The sequence below is a fragment of the Seriola lalandi genome, unplaced genomic scaffold (assembly GCF_002814215.2).
Source record: "Seriola lalandi dorsalis isolate HSWRI2012SDOR001 ecotype SW California unplaced genomic scaffold, Sedor1 jcf7180002054590, whole genome shotgun sequence".
NCBI lineage: Eukaryota > Metazoa > Chordata > Actinopteri > Carangiformes > Carangidae > Seriola > Seriola lalandi.
The window spans coordinates 89,248-106,693 of NW_019525143.1; the positions used below are offsets into that span (position 1 = coordinate 89,248).

At 43.9% G+C, this 17,446-nt stretch overlaps 1 protein-coding gene across 3 annotated transcripts in view; it reads right to left on the reverse strand.

The window, feature by feature from the left end:
- Positions 1-56: 56 nt before the first annotated feature.
- Positions 57-17,446, reverse strand: part of vcanb (versican b) — a 30,678-nt gene continuing 13,288 nt past the window's right edge. Inside the window, exons 8-17 of one of the 3 annotated variants that reach the window (XM_087177338.1) lie at positions 14,872-15,062; positions 13,627-14,740; positions 12,910-13,566; positions 11,831-11,944; positions 11,607-11,720; positions 6,725-6,883; positions 5,693-5,775; positions 4,016-4,160; positions 2,823-3,005; positions 57-2,715 (exon numbers count right to left, since the gene is read on the reverse strand). In XM_087177338.1, coding sequence (XP_087033464.1) covers positions 2,468-2,715; positions 2,823-3,005; positions 4,016-4,160; positions 5,693-5,775; positions 6,725-6,883; positions 11,607-11,720; positions 11,831-11,944; positions 12,910-13,566; positions 13,627-14,740; positions 14,872-15,062 — 3,008 coding nt within the window. In that variant the 3' untranslated portion in view covers positions 57-2,467. Of the gene's footprint in view, positions 2,716-2,822; positions 3,006-4,015; positions 4,161-5,692; positions 5,776-6,724; positions 6,884-11,606; positions 11,721-11,830; positions 11,945-12,909; positions 14,741-14,871; positions 15,063-17,446 lie in introns of all 3 variants that reach the window. The other 2 variants (XM_087177337.1, XM_023419039.2) reach the window with 2 other exon arrangements.

Below are 17,446 nucleotides of genomic sequence, written 5' to 3' on the forward strand. Positions count from 1 at the left end.
CAATCAATCAAGAAAAGTACCAAACACCAGAAATAAAACTGCACACACGGCTCAGGTGGAGTTATAAGAGTTCATATTATTGCACACACAGCTGACAACGACATTGACACCAGGATGATGGACTTTTTTTTTTTCTTTTACAGTAACTTGAACAGAGAGAGAAACAATGATTACATAAAAAATAAGCTCTTGTGCCACAGACACAGTAAACCCCACTAACCACATGGAGTAGAAAAAGATTCTTAAAAAATGCATATACACTGACAAACAATATATAAAAAGGAAAACATGGGAAAAGAAGGTAAAATTCATAAATTCATAAGGGTCATATAAAAAAAAAAAAAATTCGTCTCTATGCGTCTTTTTCACATTCCCTTATTTGTTGGGTTAAAAACAGTTTCCGAAGCAACACACTGCATCAAGCTGAGAACAACAACAACGAAAAAACAAACCCAACTTCATAAATGTAGAAAATGTTGGTTTTGGTGGTGAATTCATCGGGTCACAGCGAAAGTGAAAACGCATCAACAGCTCAGCTAACGGCGCTAAAACAGATGCAGCGAACGTCTCTGAAAACGACGAGATGTTCCCTCTGCAGGAAACAACACGGCAGAATCTGTAAACAGCAAGGAAGTCGTCATTAACAGAATCACTTCAGTTCCAATGACCTTTGTTTAATATCACAGTCCATTCATAGTTTAAGTATACAATAAGTTAAATTCTTATGGCTTCATATAGTATCTATATTATATATCCTATGATTAATATCCACAGCACACACCACACATTCATGATAATCTACTGTCCTCCCTCAGCTCTGTGTGCCGCTCTTTAAATCTCCCCTCCCTCATTTAAAAACCTTTTTTCTACGCTAAAAAATATTTTGTACAAAAATCTACAAGGGAAATCAACCAGTTAAAGATATGGGTGGTAATAAGCTGCACGAACTGAGGCCGGACAAACTGGACATGTTCTGTGATAATAATTTAAAGTGATGCGTTCATGGTCTTTATAGTCGATCAATAACATCATCTAAATCCTAAACTCTACTGGACTACAGCTCATGAAAAAATAAACCACAGATATTTCAGTGAATATTGTGTTGACATTATACTGGTCATTTTGTATGTGCCGTATTTTTCTCAAAATGAAAGGTGCCCTGAGGAGTTTCTGACCACTAGAGGCGCCGCAGAGCAACAGTTTTTGATAGTGGTTGTCAGGACGTGAAGCACAGTCCTGCCGATGCCGTTTGAACGAGCCAAGAAGTGGAGAAATGCATTAATGTAAATATTATATTGAAAAACGTACTTATATTTAAGCTACCTGAATTGCAGAACCTGCTTTTGCTCCATCTTTATATTTTTCTTCTTACTATGTTTATTGGTATGAACCAAAAACACCAAAACAAATTCCTTGTAATGTGAAAACCTGTTTGATGATGAACCTGATTCTGATGCTGTAAAACACCAAGAAAAGCATGAAGGAGGAAAACCGCTACGACCTCGCAGGGCAAGGGTTACAGATACACTCAAGTTATCAATACGCTACTTTTTGGTAGCCTTGATAGCTTGTCTCCTTGTACTGTATGAAGGTAAAACAGTGAAGAAGAACCCAAAGGAGTATTTCACCCATTTAGCATTGCGCTTCTATAACAATAGCTGTGTTTTCATCCACCTATTTTTATGTGTATTTTCAATTTGTGCATAAAAAAATCTGAAGGAAATACTGCAAAATAAAAGAAAAGTGCAGCGGAAACAAACGTAGTAAAAACGTCAGGAAACATGAGATGTGTGTGGAGCGATGATGAGGAGGCTGGAAACCTTCCTCACATTAGCAGGAAACAAACAGACATGTTCCATAGTGCTAGCTTAGCTTTCCTAATCAGTCATGTGACCTTCGCCTCGCAGGTCGCACCGTTTCTTGGACACTTTCTCTCACGGACGTAAACAATTAGTAGATTTAAAATTCTTCCAAAAAATAAAAAATTGCTTTGCTAATGTCTAACGATAAAAGAAATGCACTGAACGCAACGTTTTCCCTTTGAACACAACTGTGATTGTTGACAGAAAAAGAGACTTACACGGGGCACCTATAAAGTGAGATCTCCCAGAAGGCACTGGGTTAACAGAGAAGTCCAGAGAAGAGAACAATGACTCACTAGAGTTTCACAGACCACCCACCCGTGTGGTGTTTGACTGTTGGGTTAACCACACAGTGAGGCCATGAAGGCACCGGCCTTCCTGTTGAGAGCTCTGAGACTAACTTTACGAATGAACTAAATTCTCACGAGTGTGACGGTTCGGATCCTGGAGTGTTTGTGGACAGTGTGCTGGTGAAGCGTCTCCCTTTGTCCTTTTCAGAGCCATCCATAGACAGTTCAGTACATCACTCCGTCTGTCTATCGATGCCTCTGCACTGACGCGGCCCGCCTGCCGCCAAGCCGATTAATAGAAACCCACAAAGAGAATCAGTGTCTGATGGGATCCTGGTTCTGTGTCTGGTCCTGCGGTTCCCTCTTCTCCCTCTGGACTCGGTTCTGGAACGGGTTCCAGAGGCTCTGCAGGATGTTGTAACTCTGCCGCTGCTGCTCCTGGTTTTGACTGTGTTTCTGATGACTCTTGGAGTGATGGACGTGGTAGTTGTAGTGTCTGCTCTGCTGCTCGTTGTTCTGGTTGCCGTGGCGCCGGAGAGTAAATGAGTTGTGGTAAGTTGCGGCTGAAAGACAAAACGGGAAAGAATTAAAAGAGAAAATAATTTACAGCCTTGTTATTATGAAACAGTACGTCGCCCTCCGGTCCGGAGACCCTGACGTCAGCACTCACGGCTCATGCAGGTGACCTTCGGTGTGTCCCACTGGCCGTGGGCCCGGCAACGTATCGTGGGGCTGTGTCTCTGGATGAAGCCCTGTTTACAGTGGTAGCGGAGCAGGGAGTTGATCTCGTATCGAGGCTTCATGGCTCCAAACACTCGAGCATCCTTCACCACGGGGGGCTGCCCACATGACACTGCAGGGGAGGAAAATATATCCATGTAGTTTAAAAAAATAAAGTGATAATGTGGCAGAAAAACAAAGACAAACAAAAGCACAAACAGCATCAGATACAAACACAGATGTCACAACATTAACTGAAGTTAAAAGTTTAAAATGGACCAATGGGATGAGACTATGTAGTTTTAAATAACTCCATTTATAAGGTGTAAAGTGGTGCAGAGCACAGAGTCAGTCCAAGTGCAGTATTTACCCAGGAAACAGGTCTGAGATCTGCTCTGCTGAGCTGAACAGAGTTTTCTTCTCTACTTTGTGATACAGAACGCCGTGCTGCGTTCACAGTCATGCTAACTAAATATAAATTGTGTTCTTAACGTCACTGCCAGACATTTCTAAAGCATATTACAGGTTTACAGACTGAGCTCCTAAATTAGTGACTGATTTGCTTCTTATCAAAGTTTTTTGGCTTTCATTTTATAATAAAACCTCCTGGAGATGCATTAAAGGACAATCTGAGATCAGAGAACTGTTGGACGGCTTCCAAACAGCTGATCATAAAACCCTACAACAAAGAGTCTACAGCCACGTTAGCAGCTCTGTGAGGCCACACTTCTGAGCTCATGCATGTTCACCAGCTTAGTTTAGCACATTACTACATTATTATATTTGCTAATTAGCAGTAAGCACATAGTGCAACAGGTATCGGGTCGTAAACCAAAGTGCTGATGATGGATGAAAAGTCAGAGAATCAGCAAAGTTATTAGAGATATTATAGATATAAAGTTATATAACCCTCCTGAGGGGAACATCCATATTTTATGTTAATCCATATCACAGTTTATATTCTAGATATTTCAGTCTGAAACTGCTTCATGACCCGTCATCAAGATCATATTTGAGTAACTGAAAAATTGATAAAAGGAACACAGGAGATCAATCTATCTAGACATGATGTGTAGTTTATGGGGTTAAACAAATGAGAGTTTCTTTGTGTGTGTGTGTGTGTGTGTGTGTGTGTGTGCGCACCTGTTCCCTTCTTGCAGGTGAAGGTCAGGTGATAGTTGCAGGGCACGTCGTTCCACTGCCCCCCCTCATGCCAGATCATCACCACACAGTCCTCTCCAGACTGGAAGAAGCTGTCCGGCTGGTTCGGCCTCCAGTGGTCGTATTGCTGCCAGAACACAAGTTTTCACTGCTTTTAGTTTTATTGTGAAACTCTAAAACAATAATAAATACTGCAATAAACATGAAGTTATTATCCAATCCATACATGGACGTGTTTAAACTGGGTCACAGCTTCATCGTTTCCCTGCCACAGTCAACACAGCTCAAACACAGGGAGCCGCTGCCCGTCCCCGAGAGGAGACGGTGATTATTGGACACATGTGTCTGGATGTAATTCTCACAGAGACCAGAGGGTCGCGCTGCTGAGACCAACATCAGCGCAGCAGGTTTGAAAGACACCAACAGCTCTCTGAGCTTTAGATGCACAAATAAAGTTCCTTCGGTTCGTATAAAAACAAGAAGAAGAGAAAATTTGCACGTGCACACACACATACATGTAGAACACATGCACTCTCTGTAGGTACAAGCTGCTCTGGATAAAATCTCAGCAACAGTAAGGGTGTTGCCTCTATTCTGATGATAACACATTACAACAGCAGAACCCCCGGTGTCGGGTTTCAGGCTCTGAGCTCACATCACTTTCACTGCGTGATCCAGCTCACATGCCTGAACAGCTGAGCGTTTCCCAGCAGACGCTCAGTGTGTGTGTGACAGTGATCGGACATAGTGACTGAAGACACCGAGGAGACGATGACGTGGAGACGGAGCTGCACCCAGGAAGTGATAGTTTTTAAAGTTTCTTTTCTGCCATAAAATAAAATATGCAAAAAATGTTCTTATTTTCAAAGCATCAGAGTTGAAGAGCAGCTGCTGGTTCCTGAATAAAATGTAGATATTTTAATGCTTGTTTGCGTCATAGACTGTAAATAAAGATGGACGCCGCCTCTGTGACGTCACCCACTGGTTTCTGAAGCTCAGTGAGCTGCTTCACTGTTGTCATCTTGGCAGTGCCTGACTCCGCCCCTAACTCGTGCAAAAATGGGCAAAGGGGAGGGGCCTGTGTGGATCTGAGAGTTCAGTGGATAGGCTCATCCACCTGTCACTCAAAGTTTTAATTATTAATTAAATCCTCAGATTATTTCTCAATTAACTTAAATTGATTGTTTTGTTTATGAAATTAAATGTGAAAAAAAACAGTGAAAAATGTCAGTCACACTGGTCTAATGAGTCACCTTCAGATTGTTTGATCAACCGTTGACATTTAGTTTAATATTAGAGAAAAATATTTGGTATTTTTTCTTGACAGATTCATTTTCTGTTTATTGACACAGTCATTAATCGACTAAACGTTTCAGCCCGAAACTTTGCACCTTGTCTGCTTCTTGAAAAAAGAAAAGTCAGAGGATCACCATGGTTCATCCTCAGGGGAACGCCAACGTCTGAACCAAATGTCACGACGATCCATCCGATAGTTGCCGAGACATTTCACTCAAAATCACAAATGTCAACCACATGAAGTCGCTAGAGGAAATCACCAGTCAGCATGATTCATCCTCTGGGAACCGTGAATGTCACCACTAACGTCCAACACAGATACAAACAGACACTCAGCTCTATTAAACTGCGGGCTGGTCTTACCATCGGCCTGCCGTCGGTCCACCTGAAGTCCCTCTCAAACATCTTGTCGTTGAGGCCGATCCACTGGTAATCACTGCCCAGACCTACAGGGGGAAACACAGCAGAATATTAATTAGACGGGACGGGTGTGAGATTTTAACGAAGTCAGGAAACAGAGCAGGAGAAGAGCAGCTGGTTAACGGATGAAGGGACGAAGACGATCAGGATCAAACCAGTGTTTTTAGGGGAGATAGTCTGTTGATTCGTGGTTTGAAGGTGTGTTCTCAGCAGGAGACAAATCAACAGTGTGAACTAATGAAAGTGCAGGAGGCAGAGGAAACTGTTTTATCAGCTTCCCCAATAAACTGAGAGACGGTCTGCATGTTGCTGAGACACAGTCGGCCTCGTCTTTCTGTGGAAACTCTGTTTAAACCGACAACGTTTTATTGCGTCTTTTATCTTCTGAACACACGACGGTGGATTACAGACGCTGGAGGATCTGTTTTCTTAAAGTGCACTGACCTACAGAGGCTGAGGCATCACTAACAGACGGACTTGTTTACGTACTTCAGTTTATCAATGGGAGACACAGAAAGAAGTCTCAACATTTAAAGACAAAGTCAGTTTTTTAACAACCTTGATCTCAGAGTTTTGTCCTGGTAGCTAAACTTTGGAGTCGATTCCATGTAAATGCACCAAAAACATCTGATATAACGCTTCACTGAATATTATAAATGTTTCTTTCACAGCCATGAGTCAAAGTTAAACATCTGGAGGCAGTTTTCTAAAATGCAATCGGGGTTTGCAGCAAACAGTTTGGACCACCATGTGATTGTTTTTCAGACCCTGTGTCATTGATCTGTTGCTTTTCCTCTGATGAAAAGTGTCGCCGCAGCTCCAAATATTATTAATTACAGTTAGTCAGTAAATGTCAGTAAAAAAAAGTTCAATCTACAGTTATTTAAGACAGCAGTTGTTTAGCTTTAGCTTTAGTTTCTCCTCCTAAATCGTCACATCAGGAGTCGTAGCTCAAACGCCACGTCACGGACTTACGATTGACGAACAGCTGTTCCTCCTGCGACAGGATGCTGGCCAGGTGAGCTCCGTGCAGACGACACTCCCTCTCAGCGGCGTCCCACGTCCGACGGTGGGTGAAGTACTTGTAGCAGTGAGACTGAAACTTCTGCCAACCAAATCCACACACCTCGGTGTCTGCAGGGGGGAGACAGAGGAACAGTTAGAGAAGTGTTCATGATAAGAAGTTCGAGTCACTTGTTCGAACATCTGCACAAAAGCAAACATTTCTTATCAAACAGAAACATCAGCCTGCAGTAATATTTACTTCTGGTGCTGATTTATTCTTTGTTAGCTCATTATCTACTAAACAGTTTACAGTCTGTAAAACAGAGCATGCTCTTTGCCATAGCAACCGTTTTAATCCACCTACTAAAGCCTCAGTATCTGCCTGGAAAGTCGTGGCAACCACATAGCAACCACCTAGAAACACCAAGGTAACACCTTAGCAACCCTTAGCATCTAAGACCAAACAACCACCTAGCAACACCACAACAATCAGGCTGCATTCACACTGATTTACCACAATACAGGTGCAAATACGAAGTCACGTGGAGCAGGCAGGAGGCTCATTGATTGGACAGTTTTTGTGATGTCAGAGCTGCATAGAGCCACATGGGGAAATGTGTTTCTGGTGTCTGACGGCAGTTTAATGCTGCACTTTATGAATCTTTATGTTCTCTACAGAGCTCATGAAGAAGTAACTGATGATGAGAATTATTAGTTCAGACTTCAACTGAACCTCATGCATCATAGATTTTGCCGAATAGAGATAGGAACGTTGTGTACCATAATATTACAGGAGGATCGTTATGTCTTTCACTTTTTATTGGGGAACTGATAACCAACAAACTTCCAGCCACTCAGTCAGGTCAGTTCTCCCTGTTTAACATCCCAAAGATCAGCTCTCTGCTCCTCTCACAGCCTCTGGTCGTCTCTGGCCTTCACTCCGGTGACGCCCTTCTGGCAGAGCTGCAGCCTGCACATTAAAGCCTCTGCACACGGTCCAAAAAGCAGCAGCAGCAGCAGCAGCAGCAGCAGCAGAACATCTGGTCTTCATCCAGAGACAGCTCATGTCATTCCACTTTTCATTACTCTCTCCTGGCTTCCTGTTGCTGCACCTCCCCCGCCTACCTGAGCGCTCCCATGCAGGTGTACGAGCCCTCTGTTCACTACGATGCAAATGAGCGACGACTTGTCCTGCTGTCACTGCAAGGCAGGAAATCTCCAACCGACGTGCAGACTGGTGAGAGTCCGACCGACGACTGAGATGGGTGGAAGGAGGTCTGCAGGTCAAGGCTGGTGACTGAGGCCGTTCACTAGTAGAGCCCCGACACTCCGGACCTCATACGCTGCGACTCTTTAACTTCCTTTAACTCTATTTCTTTGTCTCAGCCTTTGGTAAAGTCTGATACGTGTTTTATTTTTACTGCCTCTCTTCACCTACTGTCAGATGCTTTTGCATAATGTTGATTTGAGATGTTTTTTTATTTATGTGTATTTTTATATGTTCTACAGTTTTTATTCTGCTCAGGTACTTTGGACTTTTCTTTTATCTGGTTTTACTTTTTTCTTGTTTAAGAAACCTTTCTCTCCTTCCATGCTGTTTCTTTCTCCGTCTTTCTCTGGCGCTCACCTGCAAAGTACTTCCATGTTATTTAATGCACCTGCAGCTTTGTGTTGAGGCACTGGATTCATTTGCAGCTCACTTTGGGCTTAATGAATCAATATAAATATAAACAGAAAAAGAGTCTGACCGACGGTCACAAACACCCAGACCAAACAGGTTACGTATGAAAACACACTGAGCAACACCTCGCAGACTCTGAGTGGCCAACCAGAAGAATTTTAGCAGCCATTTTGCAAATTTCAGAGAAACAAGCGCACCCTTCAGACATCAACAGCTCAGTGTGGAACAAGGGTCTTTATGCTGCTTATTTTTAACTTGATTATAATGTTGTTTACAGCTGATTTGAGTCCATGCTGAAGCTACACAACAACTGAGAGAGAGAGAGAGAGAGAGAGAGAGAGAGAGAGAGAGAGAGAGAGAGAGAGAGAACGAGCTGAGGTCCAGCTGGGGAATAATGGCCCCCTCACTGAATGAGCTCAGTAACACACAGTTGGACTTCATTAACCGTCACAACTCTCCAGTTGTCTGCAGGTCAGACCAACACAAACACATTAACACACACACTTAATGCACAACACACACATTTAGTTTGATGTACAATGAGTGTAAGCTGTATAATCAGCCCCTCTGCTTTGTCCGCCTCAGTAAACAATGGACGTTTTGTATCAGTCCCCTTCAGAATAAAGCGCGTGCCAACGAAGCAGTGATGGAAAGTTGCTGTCGAGGCTTCGGGCATCAGCCGTCGTCAGCCCCGCCTCGTCTTTATAACCCCGCCGTGCAGCCACCTGGAGGGTCAGGTGAGGTCTCCGTGCCCACTAATAAATGCAGAGCTGTATTCCCGGACTCTTGCTTCTGGCAGTTTGAAAACAGCACAGCGCTGCTCTGATATATGGAGGGCATCAGGGTGCGTGCAGGAGGCCGGCCCAAACACTGCCTCATCCAGAAGATGAAGGAGAGCCGGACTGAGCCGGAGCAGGAACGATTCAATGGCACACAGCTGCAAAAGCTCTGTGGCCAGATAATACAGCAATTATCTGTTTTTTCTCCCTTTCTTTTTTTCCACTGGCAGAAATCTGTGAGAGGACAGATGTGTCTCTGCTGCTCTGTCTGCTAACTGCTAACTACTGCATATACGTGGATGTGTAAACTACACACTGCTGCAGCCAGTAATTCATATGTTGTGCAGGCTGCACATGGATCCACCCTGCAGACTGGGATTTCAGCGTCTTATTCACCACACCTTCTAGAAAAAGGGCTGATGATGAAACGAAGAGTGAAAACGAGACAAAGCAGCTCGATCAGCCTGGAAATAAAAACCTTTTTTCACTCAAAATCTCATATTTTCCATTTTTACCCTCATGAAGGACAAAAACTAAAATTATTCCAAGAATATTCATCTAATGATTTCACTGTTCAGGAAAAGGTTTTATTGATTTTCCAATAAAATATGAACAGTTTAACCTTCAATGATCAGAGTTGGAAAGTAACTAGAAAGTTCATTCTGATGAAGTATTTTAATTCAATGCCACTTTATATTTGTGCTCTGCCCATATATGTAAATATATACTATAATAAATAATACATATTGCATCCCACTGTATATAATGGTTGTCATAGTATCACTACAGTATTATCATGTTATTTAACACTATTTTATATTCTTATCATATTTTTGTTGTGAGATATATCACCATTACATCGACAGGATATCAAATAAATGATCTAATTATCATTATATCATTTTTATTATCATTATATTGTTCTATTATTACTATTATTATTCTTTCTATTATTATATTCAGGATTACCTCATTTATTATCACTATACTTTCTTCAATAAGTCTAGTTTAGTAAAGGACCTGAACGTCCTCAGCTCTGAAACTAGGAAAGAAATCATGTTAAACTGCAGTTAATTACATATTTAGAGTCATTTGATCATATATACATGTGTGTATGCTGCGATCATGTAAGTAGCTGTATTACTGTTTGGCTCTCAGCTTGGTAACAGCCAGCGAGCGGAAAGAAAGTGTTGAGTTCAAGTTCACTGAAAAAACTCCAACAAAACTTTAACAATTAATTTTTACTGCTTGAGAAATGACACTGTACTTATTATTAACTGTGTCAGTAAAAGCAGCTGAACTGATGGACAGTGTATTTTCGTCCAGTGGTTCAATGTTACGACTTCACAGCAACAACTGAACTGCCCTATAAAAAAAAAAAAGAGTTTGGCGTTATCACTTCATTTTTTCATTTTCTTAGAATAATATGAGCGACGTTAAACTCTCAGCACCAAAGCTGGTAAATCTTCATGGAAAATATTTGTCCTTGGAGTCTCTTTGTTTGCCTGAGCCTCGATTAGCTGCTGAGTAATGACAGAAATATTGGACGAGCGGCTGGAAGTAATCTGCAGAGGAGGCGACGCCCAGCGTTGGAGGACAGCTGAGGAGCAGAGACCACAAGCTGTGTCCACCTGTGTGCATGTGTGTCGGTGTGTGCACGAGTGTGTGCACGAGTGTGTACAACTGAACAGTGTCAGTCCCACAAACCAGTTTATGGGTTGTGTCTTTATTCATCTCTTTCTCTCTCTTCTGTCTTAGTTTTTAAAAAGTGACAGATCTGTTCTGCAGTTATTTCAGTGATCAATAGAAATGATGCTGAAAACTATTTAATCCTGCAGCGTCGTACCTGTGACCGAATCACAGCCGTGCTGATGTTCAGGATGACATCACAACCTCGAGTGTGATATTACTTTTATAAAACATTTCTACGACGTCATAATGTTAAAATAAGCAACAACAGATTATAATTTATTGGTTTATTTTATCATTTATTTGACTAACCTTAACCCTAACGCCAACACAAATAGCTCTGCAACTGGGCCGGTACTGGACTGTTGCTAAGCAACACATAAACATGTTCCTGACCTGCACAGTGCACACTACCTTGCTACCTTGTCTACACGTTAGCTCAGGTGTGCGCTGAAGTGTCCAGGCTTCTTCCCTTCATCCTCTGCTGACGACCAGACATTGTTTAATTCAAATGTTATATCTGGAAATATTTTCATCTTTGTTCGTTAAAATCTAAAGTCGATAACGACCGTTAATGTGACGCTGATTAACGGTTAATACAACACCTGTAAAGCGGAGTGATACGTGTCCAATCACGTTACTTGGTCAGGACTAACTGTCGTATGACTGTAAGTAAGACTCATTGTATTAAAGTGTAGCTCACCGTGTTCACAGAGCTCTCCTGCGTAGCTGGGCAGGCACACACAGGTGAAGGAGTTGACTTTGTCCAGACAGGTGGCTCCGTTCAGACACGGGTTGGACTGGCACTCGTCAACATCTGCAGACGCACAACACAAGCCGGCATTATTCCACATCCCCTGTCTGTCAGTGTGGGGTCAGAGTGCACGAGATGACCCGTCTTTGTGTGTTATATATATGTGTGTGTACCTGTTTCACACAGCTGTCCGGTGTATCCAGGTGCGCACACGCAGATATTTTGTGCTCCCCTCCTGTAGCAGGAGCCTCCGTTCTGACACACACTGATTGTGCACGGCAGGAGATCTACACAAAAGACACAATGCTAATGAAAACCCATTAAAATCGGACTAATAGCTGCACCATTAGCTAACAACACTAGCAGGGCTAGTTTAACAGCTTGTCAGCTCTAACATTAGCATGACCAGCTAACTAGCTTACTACCTATAGTAGTGGTAGTAAAAAAGTCAAGGCCCATAAGGTTATCAGCTAGCTACCTACATTATTTTGTGGGGTTACAAATTATGTTAGCCTAAGCTAAGCTAACACTAATGGCTCTTTTCTGCGTTGTTTGGTTTTTGAAAAGTTTATGCTAATGCTATTCAGCAAACTCATCGCCCTCAAATCCTTTTCTCTTGTACTGTTTGAAAATACCAACAATAAAGTAAAAATGTAAGGAATAGATTAAACAGTTTGTCTGCTCTAACATTAGCATGACCTGCTAACTAGCTTACTGCCTATAGCAGTATCCTCGAGTGACTTCCAAAGTCAGGGAGCATAACATTAGCAGCTAGCTAACTACATTATTTTGTCCTTGCCAGTCTAGGCTAAGCTAACACTAGCAGCTCTTTTCTGCTTTATTTGGTTTTAAAAAAGTTTATGCTAATGCTATTCAGCAAACTCATCACCCTCAAATCCTTTTCTCTTGTACCATTTGAAAATATCATATAAAAATGTACCAAACAAGGGTATGATAAAATACATTTTACAGTCCAACCTACATTTTATTTGATTCTAATTAGATCTACACTGAAACACAAAAAAAAATGCTGTTCTATTATTTGCAAGATGATGCTAACTCAGCTTTAGCTTCAGTGCATTTTTCTCACGATCAGTTTCCAAAACCTCTCCAGGCCAAAACCCAACGATATTCAATTTAATATCACAAAAGTGAAAAAAAATCTGCAATTCCTGCCATAATATAAGATATAACAATAGTTCTGATACTGATACTAGATCCAGAAATGCCTCAAATATTGTCTAAAACCTACCTCTGATGTTCACCGTGCTGGCCTCCACAGAATAAGCCGAGTCAGTGCCGGTCTCTGGCTGCTCGGTGGCCTCGGTCTCTTCCGGTCTGCGAGGAACCGTCTCCACCAGAGCGGGGACGATCTCTTTGTCATAGTCTTCAAAATCCTCTGGGAGAGGGGTGGCGGCCGGGTCGGGGAGCAGCGCCCACTCAGGGACGGAGTGGGTGCTTTGGTCGAAAGTGTATAAGGGCGAGGTGGTAGACAGGGCTGGCTGGCTTACGTACTTAGGGGAACCTGTGGTGGAGCTTCGGGTGGAACCTGTGGTGGAACTTGGGGTGGAACCTGTGGTGGAGCTTCGGGTGGAACCTGTGGTGGAACTTGGGGTGGAACCTGTGGTGGAACTTGGGGTGGAACCTGTGGTGGAACTTGGGATGGAACCTGTGGTGGAGCTTCGGGTGGAACCTGTGGTGGAACTTGGGGTGGAACCTATGGTGGAGCTTGGGGTGGAACCTGTGGTGGAGCTTGGGGTGGAACCTGTGGTGGAACTTGGGGTGGAACTCGTGGTGGAACTTGGGGTGGAACCTGTGGTGGAGCTTGGGGTGGAACTCGGGGTGGAACCTGTGGTGGAGCTTGGGGTGGAACCTGTGGTGTAACTCGTGGTGGAACCTGTGGTGGAACCTGTGGTGGAGCTTGGGGTGGAACCTGTGGGGGAACTCGTGGTGGAACTCGTGGTGGAACCTGTGGTGGACTGTTCAGGCTGGTCTCTGTAAGGAACGGTGGGGTGCGTGGTGTGGTCGTCGGAGGTCGTGGGTGCAGGCTCGGTGGTAACAGCGGGATGTTTCTTATCGTCTGTGGCAGCAGGGGAGGCAGGTGTGGCGGGTTCTGACGTGCTGGGTTCAGAGGTCACGTCCTTTATGTGTGCACGGACTGTGTTTTGCTCTTCAACAGCTGCCGCAGCTGGTAAAACCGTAACGGTGACCTGTCTGGGAAGGTCAACCAGAATGTCCCTTTCCCCAGAACCCTCCCCGTCGCCGGACAGCTGCTCTGCACCTGAACCTGTTTCTGAACTCGTGTCAACAGCCGGTGAAACCACAGGGAGTTCTGTGACCTCAGAACCCGCCGCAGGTTGAGGCCTTTGGGTGTGAAAGGTAGAATGGATCGGTGGTAGCGTGCTGGTAAGCCTGGGCGTCTCCGGTGGGTCTTGCCCTGAAGCTTCGTCTTCTCCAGAGGCGGAACCTTCAGAGTCTTCAGTCTGGGTCTGTGTGGTGGTTTCTTGTGGCCGAGTATCTGGGGTCGACGTAGGAAGCTCGGGAACCCCGATTTCGGCCTCGTCAGTCATCACGCTCACCTGGCCGTCTGCGGCCGGGGTGGGCACGGCGTCGTCCGCAGAGCCCTCCTGCGCAGCACCGTCAGGGCCAGCTGTTGCAGAACCTTCCATGTCCTCGTAGACGGAGACCACAGCAGTGACGGGCTGGGAGACACCGGGGAGAACCGGGCCTGACGGTGTGCTAGGTGCTGGTGATGAAACAAGGTGTGTGAAGGCGGTTGTGGTGGTGGTCTGATCATCTGGTTCTTGGGTTCTGACTCCGTCATAGTCCGTATCGGCATCCGTACCCGAATCTGTAACTTCATCTGGGTACAAATCTGCAGAATGAGTGACGGCATCACTGGTTTCCTCTGTGGGCGTCTCCTCTGTGTGGATCTCTAAGAGATTGTAGTCAAAAGGAGTTGTGCTTTCCTCTTCCTCCTTCTCCTCCTTCTCCTCCACCTCCACGTCTTCTACCCGAACAGGTGTAGCCGTCTCAAACTGATCGCCCCTGGCTTCCTCTGGCTGCTCCGGCTCAAATGTCACCTGGTCGGATCAGAAAAGCAGGTAGTCGAGTAAATAAAGAGGAATCAGTCTTTCTGTCAGCGTTAAATTCATCAGTGAAATAGAAATAAACCAGTATTCTCTTTAAAAACGCTCCAGCGTGTGGACAGTACCTCATGTTTTCCGTTGACAAAGCTGACGGTCGGAGGCAGGTTGATGGGTGAAGCCTCCGGAGAGTCGACGTCTCCGCTGCCCTGGACGGCGTCGCTGGTGACCTGTGAAAAGTCAGGCATGTGGGGGAACTGGGAGTGGGAGCCGTCGATGCCGCTCACAGGCTGGTTTATGAAATCCAGGATCTGGTCGACTAGAGACAAACAAGAAACAAGAAGACAGAGTTTAACAGTGAAATAACATTTTGTTCTACTGTTAACCTGATGGACTTTGACGATATTATGAGGAACCAACTGTAATAACTAAGAGTCTAAACGTAGAGAGTCAGATGCTGCTGGAAAGACCTTTCTTTAAAGGTAATTTTTGGTTTGTGATTTTGGGTTAAATAAATATAATTTCTCATCATTACCTTTTTCATACATGTGAACTTTTCTAGAGTTGGTTTGTTTTCAGCTCCTCAGGTGAGGATCTGCTTCTTTTCTCTCTTTTATATGATTGTAAAGTGAATATTTTGGGGTTTCGGACGGTTGGTTGGACAAAACAGACAAAATGAAAACATCACTGTGGGAAATTGTAAAGGACATTTTACAGACAAAACAATTACTTGAAAAGATAATTTGCACATTAACTGATAATGAACATAATCCTTAGCTGCAGCCCGACATTGAACTTGCAGCTGTAATCGAACTTTTCCTTGATCAATTTAGAAAGATTATGATCAAATAAAGAGAAAAAATATGATTAAGAAGAAATGTATTGATCCGTTTTAGCTTGATTATGCATCACAGATTCAGAATAACCTAAATAACTTGTCTTGTAATAAACACTGCAGACTGGGAGCAGGATTTAGTTACTATTTAAAGAAAATGTAAACGTGACAGAGAATCATGTGCCGACTTCTGGGGGTGCTGCTCTCGAACAATGCCGGCTTGTGTCTGTTCATTAAGACTTTACGGTACACATGGAAGCTATATCTAAAACGCAACACGAACACGGCGCCGAGTGTAGAGATGCTTGTGCGAGGACGAGCAGAGACGCACGCTGTGACCTCACCGGGAGCTTCTCTTTGAACTGAACCCGTGTGACTCGTTAACACACGGCGAGGCCCGGCGTGCAGAAAAGCCTCCGTGTGACTCTGAACTCCATCCCACATGAAACAGGAAGAGTTTCCATCAAAACACTCGATGCCTCGGTTTTCCTAATTTCCTCAGCGAGCTGCTGGGCCTCACGCGCTGGATGTGAGGATATATATTACCTGTGCAACAGAAGACGCCCTCCACATTTCAATAATAAACACAGCTCCTGGAAGATGGCACCGCTCGGCCGGGGGGTAATAAACACAGGAGGGTTGTTCTGGGGGCCCTTGGCAAACCCAGACATGGGGCCTCTTTCCCTGATTGAGAATGTTACTGCTATTGAGGAGGTTACTGATCGCCATGCAGTCATCTAAAGTGGTGAACTTAAAGGAACAGTTCCACATTTTGTAGGTCAGTGTCACGCCTGTAATTCTCTTCATTTGGTCTTTGACAAAGGAAAAAATGTAATTTGTTGTTGCATTTTATTTGTTTTTCCTACAATATATTTAACAATAATATGACTGAGTCGTGGTTTTCATCCTCCAACATTTTACTGTCACTGATTAACTGATAAATTATATTTAGCTTGTTGAATCGCATCATAATAAACCTGAGGCACTTTTTAAGTATGACGCAGCTTTATCACATGGGAGGAAATTGACTAGAACCGACACGATCATGCAATTAATCGATTTGTCAATTCAATTTAAAAAATGTAATCACCATCTAGTTTCATTATCGATTTTATTGTTTATCATCTTACAATCAAAAATGCCAAATATTGTCTGATTTCAGTTTCTCGAATGTGAATATTGGACCTTTTTTCTTTGTCATACATGAGATTAAACAGAACATTTTACGGTCTTGACTGTTGGTTGAATAAAAACAAGAGACCAACACTGATAAACTTGGACTGTGGGAAGTTTTAACAGCCACTTCAACCAGAGGCCTGTGGCCCCCCGAGCCCTGTGGCCCCCCGAGCCCCTGGGGCCCCTGGGTATGCGCCTGGTGGGTCTGTTCAGTAATCGGTCCACGGTGGAGAAGTTGTTAGTTAGTTGTGGTTTGTTGCGACTCTCTCTACAGATGTTTAAACCCGACTCTTCATGAGCCTCTGCTGCTTCCCCATCAGAGACTTTGATGTGTTTACAATATGTTAAGCTACAAAACTGGCCCGAGTGGAGATGACTGACTTCATAACTTTCCACATCTGGCTCTGCAAACTGTGTGTGTGTGTGTGTGCGTGTTTGTGTTTGTGTGTGTGGGAATCTCTCAGCACACAAAGGTAACAAACCATTAACTGTTTCGTATGAAGGCAACACACACAGGCCTGATGCAGCGGAGCAGGTTACTGTGAAGTCCCTGACAGCACCGCGAAACAAACATGAGGTCAGACAAACGTTCTCGCTGAAAGAACCCAGAGTTTCACATTTCACATGAAACTGTCAGGTCCCAAAACACAAAGGGGGTTGCACAAGGTGCCGGGGGGGGGGGGGGGGGGGTT